General features: G+C 35.8%; 1 protein-coding gene across 1 annotated transcript; it reads left to right on the top strand.

The window, feature by feature from the left end:
* The first annotated feature begins 3354 nt into the window (after positions 1-3354).
* On the top strand, positions 3355-6328 carry LOC121983326 (probable phospholipase A2 homolog 1). Its single transcript, XM_042536263.1, has 4 exons — positions 3355-3583; positions 3667-3706; positions 3798-3917; positions 5976-6328. Exons 1-4 carry the CDS (start codon positions 3476-3478, stop codon positions 6158-6160), a joined length of 453 nt encoding a protein of 150 aa, XP_042392197.1. The 5' UTR covers positions 3355-3475; the 3' UTR covers positions 6161-6328.
* Positions 6329-12234: the final 5906 nt, after the last annotated feature.

Below are 12234 nucleotides of genomic sequence, written 5' to 3'. Positions count from 1 at the left end.
AATCGATTAACTTAATATTAATTAATGTAGGATGTTGCCAAGTGGACAATCCTTTTTACTAATGATTCAACAAGGAATCATTGGTACTCTTATATATGGATTACAAAAAAGGCATTGGTATTGAGAGACACTTAAGGTACTGTCCTTGTCGATAAATAACTACCCCATGGCTGAAATTAATCTAACATTTACTATCAACTGAATGGTTAATCTTACTCGGGCTTTATCTGTTAGAGTGTATACTAAAAGCCTAGTTTTTGGTATAAACATTTATCTAGAAATAAGAATCACATTGGTCAAATATCTACATTTATGATAAATGTAGTTGTTCAATTAATTTATATTGTAGATAACATGATGTGTGGTGTCACACACAGAGGATCATGTTATCAGTATCTTATAAATTATAAACAGTAGCTCACGACCATAATGGAAAGGAACAAACCATTGGAAGGTCGTAGTGTAATTAGGTATCAGTTTATCTTGACTGTATAATTACACTAGTACACTCAGAGTGTATTGAGTAGGACCATTTGAGGTCGTTTCTTTTATACTGACTTTATAAAGAAACAAAGACCTCGGTTATTATGGAAGTGTGTGCTCTTAATCATAATATAATAACAAGCACATATATTTGATATTTATTTCTTTAATTTATCAATGGGTGAGATTTAGTTCGATAAATCAATAAGCCCGATAAGTTGGGAAATGGTATCACTTATAGTGTGTGTTGTTGATTATAAAAGGAAACTGTGTCCTAGAGATACTAGGTTGATAATGTGCTCAAGATGAGCTCATAAGGATTGTCATGTTAAATCCTGCAGGTGGACTTAGTCCGACATGATAATAAGGTTAAGTGGTACTACTCTTGGACTAAGATATTAATTAAATGAGTTGTCAGTAACTCACTTAATTAGTGGACATTCGATATCTTAAACACAGGGAGACTAACACATTCATAATAAGAAGGAGCCCAAAAATGTAATTTGGGATTGGTGCGGTAGTTCAATAATAGTTCTCTAGTGGAATGAATTATTATTGATAAAATTAAGTTGTGTGTTCGGGGCGAACACGGGATGCTTAATTTTATCGGGAGACCAAAACCAATTCCTCCTCTCGGTCCCTATCGTAGCCTCTTATTTATAGAGTACTATACCCACCTATACCCACCTTCATACCCATGAGAAGGGGGCCGGCCAAGCTAGCTTGTGGTTCAAGCTAGGGCCGGCCAAGCCTTGGTTCATGGGTGGCCGGCCCTAGCTTGAACCCAAGCTTAGGTGGCCGGCCCCCATTAAATTAAAAAGAATTTTAATTTTAATTTTTATTATGTGGAAGATATAATTTATTACAGAGAATTAAAATTAAAATATCTCTTTTTAAAAGATCTACAAAAGATTAAAAGAAAGAGATTAGATCTCTTTCCTTATTTGTAGATTGGAAAGATATTTTATTTTTTCTCTTTGAAAAATTATTCACATGTTGAAAATTAAAATTATAGAAATTTCTTTTTATCAACCATGAAGGGATTTTAAAAGGAAATTTTATTTTTTAAAATTTTCAAAGACAAAAAAGGAAGTTTTAATTGTTGATTAAAATTATCCTATTTGCTCTACATGAGATGGCCGACCACATACAATTAATTAGGAAAATTTATTTAATTTTTCTTAATTAATTGTTGTAAAGGAAAGTTAAGGGAATTTTATTATAAATAAATTTCCTTATTTGCCAAAGCCAAGGAATATAAAAGAAGGGGTAGGGGTGCCTTCATGGTGAACAACCTCTATTATTTTTCTCCCTCTTTTCCTTGGTGTGGTGGCCGACCCTTCCCTTTCTCTCTTCTCCTCTTGTTGGCCGAAACCTATCTTCTTGGTGGAGCTTTTGTTTGTGGCCGGATCAAGGAAGGAGAAGAAGGAGAGAAAGCAAGTCTCATCTCTAGCATCCCTTGGAGCATTGGTGGTGGCCGAAATTATTCATCCTTGAAGAAAATTATTGTGGCCGGCCATCCTCTTCCTTTCTTCCTCTTTTGTGGTGGCCGAAACTTATCTCTTGCTTGGAGTTCTTGTGGTGGCCGGATACTACTTGGAGAAGAAGAAGAAGAAGGAGAGAAAACTTGTATCCCTTGGAGCTTGGTTGGTGTTTTGTTCTTCGTCCTTGGTGAAGCTTCTTTGTGTTGGCTGAACCTAGCTAGGAGAAGAAGAAGGTGCTTGGTGGTTTCTCATCTCGGAAGATCGTTGCCCACACAATGTCCGAGGTTAGAAGAGGAATACGGTAGAAGATCAAGAGGTTTTTCTACAAGGTATAACTAATAATTTTTCTTTCTGCATCATACTAGTTATTTATGGAAATAATACCAAATACAAGAGGCTTACGATTCTAGAATTTCGAATATGTTTTTCGATGTTGTGTTCTTTTGTTTTTTCTTTTCCTTGTGATTTGATTGTTCTTTTCGGTTAACCTAAAGTTATTTTAGGAAATTAAATATTAGCTTTCTATAAAAGGTTTTGTCTAGTCGGTGGTGGTTGCTCCCATATCCAAGAAGGCCGTGTGCCTCGCCATGTCAGTACTGGGAACCAATTATGGAAATTAATATTTAATGGAATTAATAACTTAAGGTGATTTGGGTCGAACGTGTTATGTTCCGCAGGAGATCCAAGTCAAAACCTAAAAAAACAAATAGATTAAGTTTTGGATCAAACGTGTTAAGTTCCGCAGGCGATCCAAAATTTAATTTAAAAGAACACATGGTAGCTAGGAAAAGGTTCAGACCTTTGTACAAAAATTTTGTACAGTGGAACCTCTAGGTTTTCTGAGTAGCAACCAACATTATCTAGCGATATGGAGTAAGAAATGGCAAAGGAGAAAAAAAAATAGACACTTGGCCCATTTCCAAGTTGACTCGCCTAAAGATAAATTATTTGAGAACTTAAATATATTCTACGGTTATTAAAATCATAATCCTCATGGATTGATTATAAAAGGTGGAACTGTCACCTTAGCGACCCTTTGGGTCCGACTTCACAGATATTTAGAGGAGATAAATCCTCATGGATTGACGTTTGTATGGATGATTGTTCTAATAAATTTTGGATTACTTTTTAACTAATATAAGAGATTTTACCCACATTCCTTTCAGAAAGGAATGTAAAGGATTCAAATGCCCTTTATGCTATACCCACATTCCTTTGAGAAAGTATGGGGTTGCTACAGTGACAGTTTCACTTTTTTACTTTAAAATTATAAGTTTTATTTAAATGATACTAATACACTAATTTCAGAAATTATCAACTATTGAGGTGCTTATTGAAAAATTTACTGAAATTCTTAGCTCAGGGTTTCGACGGGCGGTCCGGTTCACAAAACACGAAGAGGGTTTGGCGGTTGGCGACTAGGCATTGGGCAAGAGACGAAGCCCGGAGAGCGAGCGACCTCGACGCGGTCGTACGCGGCGCAGAAGGCAGAATTCCATTGAAGGACAATGCGGAGCCAACGGGAGAGATTTCCCGTCTCCCTCGTCACCTGCTTCCTCCTCCTACCCCTCGCAGTCTTCTTCCACCGCATCGCTGCTAGCGACTCCGACGCCCATGTACCGATCCATCTTTTTCCTCGCATCGGAACCTTAGCTTCTAGGTTTGACTCTATTTCTGAGATCTTAACTTGTGCTCGCAGATCAATTGCAGCAGGAGATGCGTAGCGGAGAACTGCAACAGTGAGTTATTTTTGGCTCAGGGATCGGACGTCTTGGGGTTAAAATTTGAACTAAATTGACTTTTTTTTGTTGTTGTTGTTGGTTTGATCAGCCATTGGCATTCGATATGGGAAGTTCTGTGGCGTGGGTTGGACCGGTTGCCCTGGGGAGAAACCCTGCGATGAACTCGATGCTTGTTGCAAAGCCCACGATGAGTGTGTTGAGAAAAAAGGTTGGCGTTTTTGCTTTCTCACATCTCGCTGTTTTTTCTTTTATCTTAGTATAATAGACCTAGAAATTGAACTCTTTTGTATTCCACCTGAATAATGTAGGATTGATTAAGCTTTTTTAAAATAATTTTTACGAATGAAAAAGGGAGGAAAAAGTATGTAATGCGTTGATATCTTTACCTATAGATTGATGAAGTTTCTAGCTTTATAGATATTCCTCTTTTTTTTATATAGAAAAAAGGAGGAAAAATACATTAAACATTGGTATCTTTACCTGTAGATTGAGGGAATTTATAAGGTCTCTTGTGAAACTCTAATAGACTAATACAAATAAGATAAAATAAATGTAACAACAGATTAATGTCATCTCAGACAATTATACTATAACTGCCGTGCCTCTGTTTGGTGAGCTGATAGCCAATATGGATATTTGCTTGATCATGGATAAAACTTATGCTTCTAGATCTTTAGAAGAATAGGATAAATTGATTATATCATGGTTGGGAAAAACCTATGCCGAGTGAGGTGATCGTATCGCACATAGTGCAGATGCTGAATGCAATCACTTATGTTGATGCTTATGTGAATGATGTTAAGAAAATCAATTTTTAAAATGTAGCTTGAACAATTGTTAATAATTTCTTCAAAACCAAAGGTTGATAAATATACAAGTTCCACCTACCAAATAATGATTATTGATTAGTAGAAAATGCAAATAACATAAGTTTTTTAGTATTCACCAATCTGGAAAACATGTAGTGCTTAAGTAAATAGATTCATAGTTTAATCTGCAAAGTTGGCAGTCTATAATCATCTATGAATTCCTCTTAATCATCACACTCCTTTTATTTATCTAAACAACATTGTCAAACTTTTACAACTGAATCTAATGCCAAATTCTATGCTAGTGTAGTCTCATTTTGTTTTTAACCATTGTAGATATTCCTTTAAGACTATCATGTCTTTTTCATACAAAGATATGATTTCCTTTTTATTTTTATTATTTATATCTAAATAAAATTTGTGATTAATAAGATGCACTGTGCTCATTCTAGTTTATTCTAAGGCTTAAAGTGGATTGAACTTTTAGATTAGTATGGTATAGGTAAACTATTTGAAAAATAAAATTTTATGTGATTACATGTCTGTAATGCTGCAACACTAATTATGCATATGGCTGTCCGATGGTAATATGGAAAGTAGATAATACTTGAAACCATACCCAATCTACTAAGGGGAGAGGATAATGATCTGTTCTTTAATTAAACTTAGCATAGAAAGCAATCTTTATTTATTCTCCTTTTATTTTGGTTGTTGGGAAGAGATATGAAACAAACTTGTTTGTGGTTACCTTTCAGAAAAAGTTATGAACAAGGTATTAATAAAAGATGATTACCGGGGTGGATAGTTGACCAACTACCTAGCGCCTAGTCAGTGGGGGATCCATTATGGTTTAACCCCATGCATCTCATGTTCAATCTTTCAACGTCTAATGCACATAATCTGTTTCAAAATAGACTGTACTCAGTATTAATAGTTGACAGTGTAAAAAGGACTGGCATACATAAAAAACTAAAACCTAGCCACTTTTCTGGCAATCAATTGGTTGACCAACCAAATGCCACTTAAGCATCTGGTGTGATTGGTCCAAAACATTCCTGTGGGAAGTTTTTAGTATGCCGCTTTTGTGTGAAGTGTCTTAGTATTGGCCGGCCAACTAAACCTTTGTGTCAACCTGTTATGCTAATAAAGCCTTATCATGAGTTTCCCTTAAATAAAAATTTATCCTCGTACTAAATCATCAGCAATGGGAATGCAGAACTACGAAGAAGCAATGGTGTGAGGTTGTTGATCAAGATCTGACTTCTTACTCTCCATTCATTGTTTACAGTTCTGCTCTCATAGCTTTGAGCTTATAGGACTCGTGTTAGTTATTTATCTATAAGCATGGACTCTTTCTCATACTTGCGTATTGAGATACACCCTCCATGTCCAGCCTATATCATTCTGTTGTTTTTCTTCAGTTCATATTCTGATGTTGCCCTGTTGACTAATTCCAGGTCTGATGAGTGTTCCATGTCATGACAAGTTCAAGCGCTGCATCGAGAAGGTGAAAAAGACCAACAAGGTTGGGTTCTCCAAAGAGTGTCCCTACGAAACAGCTATGCCTACCATGATACAAGGGATGGATATGGCCATTTTATTCAGCCAACTGGGCACACAGGCACGCAAATCAGAATTGTGATTCCATTTTTTCGGTTTTTGGCAAATACTATCTGAGAATACACAAATCTCATCATTCTTTCTAATTTAATGAGGAAGCATTTTCATTGTTTTGATATATCCTATTTGATTACGTAAAAACGATTGTGACACTTTTTTTTTAATTGAATCAACATTTTCCTACCTCAAATTATAGAACTGTTCTACTGTTTCTGATTCTAATTTACTAAATTATTAACTGACGCTATCTTTGCTTGTTCATTCTGTTAGTGTGTGAGATTAAATAGGTTAACATGTGTGATTAAATAGGGAATATTTAAGTAATTAAAATTTGATCTTTTTGAAAGAAAATGAAGTATCTTGGTGTGGTAATGGAAATGGATAGCGAGGCATACTAGTTTTTCAGACTTCTCATCCCCTCTCACTGTCTCACATAGGAAACAACTATTGGTTGAACTCTTCTTCTCTGCCTCAATCACATTGCACTTTTAAAAGTGAATGCCATACTTTTCTCATTCGCCTTAATCTATGCATTTATTATCTGAAGGACAGCCACTGGCCCACTAGGTATATATATGCACTAGGTATATATGTTTATGTCCCCTCGGATGAATTTAGTGGTTAGCGCATGAAGTGTTATCATCATAAGATCTGAGATTCAAATCTCAGTAAAGCCGAGGTAAATACCTCCTTTATGTGCTAGTCACTATTTCAAAAGCTAGTAGCCGCCCGTAATTTACCTCCTTCGTGTTGACCCTGAGATGGATTAACGGGGACGCTGGGGGCGAACGTATTCACCTTTTTACCATCACTAGGTATATGTGTTTATGCTCCTTCATTTTGACCTCTAGATTTGAAGATATGACATTTAAGAGGTGGAGTCCCATTGACATAAAATGTCCTACAAAGCAGCTTTGTGAATCAATTTACAAGGTAAAAATTGCAAGTTCATGCAAATTAAAATTAAGTTGTTAGATGTTTTAAACTGTCAATGGAAGAGATTCAAATATATATATATATATATATATATATATATATATATATATATATATATATATGAATTTTTATCTAGAAAAATCAAGCTAAAACTTTATTTGCGAGTCATCTTACATTTTCACCATGCAAGCAAATCGACCTATGAGTATAAAAACCTCTAGTTTGTGCATGCTTGAGTTGGGGATGACCACCAATTGACTATCTTAGGTTGAAAGGAGCTCCAACATTAATCTCTTGTTGTTCATGACGCGAGAAGATTTGTGAATTAGCTTGGGTAGTCAAAGTTCATAGTTTATATATGCAAAATCGAAATTTGATGGATCTTAGATTACAAAGGACTTATATATCTATTTTTGTTTAAAAATTCTTGGCACGAGCTTATTTATATATACATTCTTTTGCATGAAAAAGAAAATGTCCACGATCGAGTCGGTGATTTTTAAATTGTCTTCTTTGTTAATGTATTATGATATCTAAAATTCTTAATTTCATCAAGACTAAATGTTAAATTTAGAAACAACAACTCATATTAAATCATCAAATATACTAATTCAGAATTGCATTTGAATCTATAGGTCTGAAAAATTATATATATATATACTCTCCAAATAAAATGGCTAATACTATTTATTTAATATTTCAAAATTTCCTAACTTAATCGAACATTTTAATGGACTTTTATTAGATGAAAAATTTATGTATAATTAATTAATAACGTAAAGCTCAAAAAAGTATAATAAACATATCAATTTTGTAGAATATTATGATGTTTGATATATACTAGGAAATGACTAGGGCTAAAAGAGACTTATACATCGAGTTTTCATTCCTAAACCATATCCCAATTAATAAATCAAAGTCATAAGCATATATACTCCTAGGGCGGTAAACAAGTCGAGCTGAACTAAATTTTGGGGTATTTAAGCTTCTTTGATAAGGTAATCAAGCCGAGTCGAATTGAGCTTAAAATGAACCAAACTTTTGAAATGAGTGTTCAAGCTTAGATTTATTTTTTATGAGCTTAAGCTTGTTTGAAGCTTGGCTTGAACTTGATTCGTTTAGATGTTATCAAGCTCTCAATTCAAGTTTGTCTTGAACTTGGTTCAAGCCTGAACACATGTGTTCAAACTTGTTTGTTTAGTTTAACGAGCTGTTCAAGTTTGTTTGTTTAATTTAATTAATCTTATGTATATTGAATGAACATAAACAAACTCTTATCAAGCCGAATATCAAATTTGTTCACGAACACTTGGTTCATTTATAGCCCTATATGCTCCTCGAGGTTAAATCTTTTCCAATAATACTTTTATACCGATTTCAACTATCCCTAAAATCTAACTTAATTACCTACTATTCTACAAACCAAACAATTAACTGTCGGCAAATTAACCATTCCAATCCCACTAAACTCCGTTTACTTCGATCTACTCCCTCCGAGTAAACTAAGTTTAATTCCCTAGGTAACTCGTGATCTGATCCTCACATATATATATGCATGGTACACTAATTTCACGAGAATGCACACTGCGTCTCGCATCGGATTCTCCATGAAACTGGTGATCACTTGCCTCACACGTACTGATCCTCCACTCCAGTCGACCAATAATGCTTCATTTGTCACATAGTAAATTCATACATTTCCTTGCTTTTTCAATGATCGATGAAGAAGACGACGACCGAATATTATTATTGAACTCACTATACTTTCAGCCATATCTAGTTCAATAATTGATCAGTTTCAGCTTAGAAAACGAAGGCACATGTGTCATTCCTCCCATGTCCAGGGCTACATGCACACACACATGAAACCCTAATTTTAAAATATGTGAAGAAAGAATATTTTCTGGGGGGCCCGCAATGCAGACAGACGACCTAGCTAGCTAGCTGCTCGCTCACTGTTCTCCATGTGAACCACCGATTTTTGCAAATTATCGATCAGAAGTCGTATTCAATTTGTGGCAAGCGATCGAGAGGGTAAAAGTTAATTAGCATCCTCTTCGAGTAAAATGCCATCGCATCGGGTGTAGAGTCTGCCGGCGAGTCACGACCGCGCGCGCCGCTGGAGATTCCGACGACAAGGAGTCACAGGACAAACAGAATCGTCCACGGTGGGCCCGATAGTCAACGTGAGTTTTGAAATTTGGAAAGATTTCAGAGAAGGTAAACATTCTTCCAGTGAAGATTAAAATAGTGAGATTAGCCAGGGAGGACGGTAAGGAGGAGTACAGTTTTCAGTTTACTGTTGCAGTTTGCATGGACTCGTCAGTGGTCACGCTGCCATGCACGTGAACCTGCCCTCTGTGCCACCGGGCAGACCACAAAACGTAGCAGAGCAATCTCATCGTTATAATTAATGATTTTAATTCAAATCAACTTTTTAATCATTTTAATTAACACTAATCTTCGACGTTTCATTCCCACGGTAAGTTTGGTATGCTTAGGGAGCGTCGGATTTATAAAGATCAAAAGAGAAAAAATTAGGGTTTATTTTATTATGAATATCAAACTTAATAAAAAATTATATAATAAGATAGATGTTTATATAGTTAGGTTAAATACTAAGAAAAAGATTAGTCTATCTTTAATAGCTAATAAATATAAAAGTCTAATAATAATAATAATATAATCTAATATCCTTTTTTAAACTCATGATGTTATATCTAGAAGCATTAAGATTTATATGACAAAAAATGAAAGTATAAAGTGAAATGTATCTTGGTAAACATATCAATAATTTGTATATATTAGAAGGAACGAATAACAATGTGATGGTGTCAAGTTGAAGATGAAGACGAGTAATGTGACAATCAATTTCAATATCTTTTATCCGCTCATGAAAAATTGAATTGCGCACGATTTGAATAGCACTCTAATTATCATAATATAACAAATTGATGAAGAGAGATACTCATATCCGTAAGCAACCAACGTAATTAAATTATCTCACAAGTAGTTGAGATTATAGCACGATATTGGACTTATATGGAGGATCTAGAAATAACATCTCGTTTCTTACTTTTTTAAGAAATGAGGGAAATATCAAGATCAATGCAGAAGTCAGGGGTAGATTAGCACTAGAGTATACACATAGTTTCAGAGATGGAGTAGAAGAAAATAAAAAGCTTTAAAATTGAGTGCCTCAAAATACTTGAGAATACAAAGAACAACAGTCCAATGAACTATAGTTGATACAATGACAAATTGACTAATCACATGAACAACATGCATAATATCTGGATGAGTCACAGTTGTAAGACCGTTGGATTCGATAGAGGGGGGGGGGTGAATATCGATTCGAAAATCTCGAGTTAAAACGCAGCGAAAATGTAAAGAAGTAAAGAGATGAACACTGTTGATTTTTACTTCGTTCGGAGCCTGTGACGACTCCTACTCGAAGGCCCGTACTCCTTGAGTACTTTCGTTGGGCAATTCACTAGCAATTCGGATAATTACAATTTACGTACAAATATTGCTAATGAAAAGAAGGAAAACAAAGCTAACCGACAAACAATAAATTAAGAAGGAGAGACGGAGTGAGTCGTCGGAGCTTTGTGAGCGTCGTTGGAGCGCAGAGCAGCAGAGTGATTGGATTCAGAATTCTCAGAAGACTGATGTTTTGAAGCTCCTGCCTGGGGCTTCTTTTATATGCTGCTCCGGGCGCCTGGAATGTGACGTAACACTCTCAACCAGCATTCTCCAAGTGTCAACGTCGTCCTGGGGATAAAACTTGCCTCCGGGCGCCCGGACCTCCTGGCGCCCGGACCCCTCTTCTCCAGAAAGTCCTTCTCCTGCAAGAAAAGGTTAGTCCGAGGCAAATGTACCCTGCAGCAAAGAATGTTAGCACAGTTTTATCGATAAGCAAAGTATGACTTAGATTCCGTCTTTCCGAGACCGGAATCTAGTCACGATCTCGACTTAGATATCCGAAATGGATCTAAGCCAGATCGACGCCTAATGTCCCCTTCCCGGGAACGCGTCCTCACAGTCACTCCCCTCCAGTGACTTACCTCACTTACCTGCCAGACGTCCGGTCAGCCCGTCGACCCGTCTGGACTTCTCGCCAAGCGTCCGGTCAGCCCGTCGACCCGCTTGGACTTCTCGCCAGCTATCCGGTCAGCCCGTCGACCTAGCTGGACTTCTCGCCAAGCGTCCGGTCAGCCCGTCGACCTAGCTGGACTTCTCGCCAAGCGTCCGGTCAGCCCGTCGACCCGCTTGGACTTCTCGCCAACTATCCGGTCAGCCCGTCGACCTAGTTGGACTTTTCCTGCACACTTGATCAAAGTGTCAGACAACAACACAACTAACTTAACCTATTTGTCATTCATCAAAACCTGGGTTAGACCGTTAGTGCTACCCGCACCAACAATCTCCCCCTTTTTGATGGAATGACAACCTGGTTAAGTTAGTGAAAGCATATGTACGAAACAACATGCATTTGTGTGGTTTTAAAGTTAGTTTGTGTTTTCAAATTGGTTTAGCTAACTTAACCACCTAACCCTTCTCCCCCTTTGACATTCATAAAAAAGTAAGCAGGGGTAAACAAGTATAGTGTAGAGTAATAAAAAGTTTGGTTAAAAAAATTCAAAGATATTGATAAAATTAACAGCAAAAAAATAGTCAAGTTGACTTGGGGGAGTTTAATCTTTTGAAAATTCATTTAAAGCATTTAGCTTTTAGCTTTTAGAAAGCTAGTTAAGTTTTGATTTTCAAACACAAGTTTTCAAAAACCAGAATTCCAAAACTAAGTTTGAAAAATTTATTTTTCAACACTAAGTTTGTAAACGATTTAATTTAAAACTTAAGTTTTGACAGTGATTTAAGTTTCTTTCATAATTTTTAACACTTGAGTTTTTGCAAATCAAATTTCAGTTTGTAAACATTGATTTTGAACTTTACTTTTAGTTTTCAAAGGAGTTTGGTAGAACTAATTTTGATAATTAAGTCTAATTTTCAAAAATCAAAATTTTAAAGTTCAAAAGTACTATTTTCAAAACCATGGTTTAAAATACTTGAAAAGTTGAGTTTTCAAAGACTAAGTAAAAAGGATAAAAAGTTTGTGATTTAAAACAAAAAATTTTCACAATTTTAAGCAAGTTGATA

This window comes from Zingiber officinale, chromosome 5A, assembly GCF_018446385.1.
Source record: "Zingiber officinale cultivar Zhangliang chromosome 5A, Zo_v1.1, whole genome shotgun sequence".
NCBI lineage: Eukaryota > Viridiplantae > Streptophyta > Magnoliopsida > Zingiberales > Zingiberaceae > Zingiber > Zingiber officinale.
This window is presented reverse-complemented; position numbering and strand designations above follow the sequence as displayed.

What these genes read in the sequence shown, in the direction of transcription:
- LOC121983326 (XM_042536263.1), top strand. Translation starts at nt 3,476, where the DNA reads ATGCGGAGCCAACGGGAGAGATTTCCCGTCTCCCTCGTCACCTGCTTC. An exon ending in CTAGCGACTCCGACGCCCAT is followed by an intron (nt 3,584 to 3,666) that starts GTACCGATCCAT and finishes TTGTGCTCGCAG; the next exon opens with ATCAATTGCAGCAGGAGATG. An exon ending in CGTAGCGGAGAACTGCAACA is followed by an intron (nt 3,707 to 3,797) that starts GTGAGTTATTTT and finishes TGGTTTGATCAG; the next exon opens with CCATTGGCATTCGATATGGG.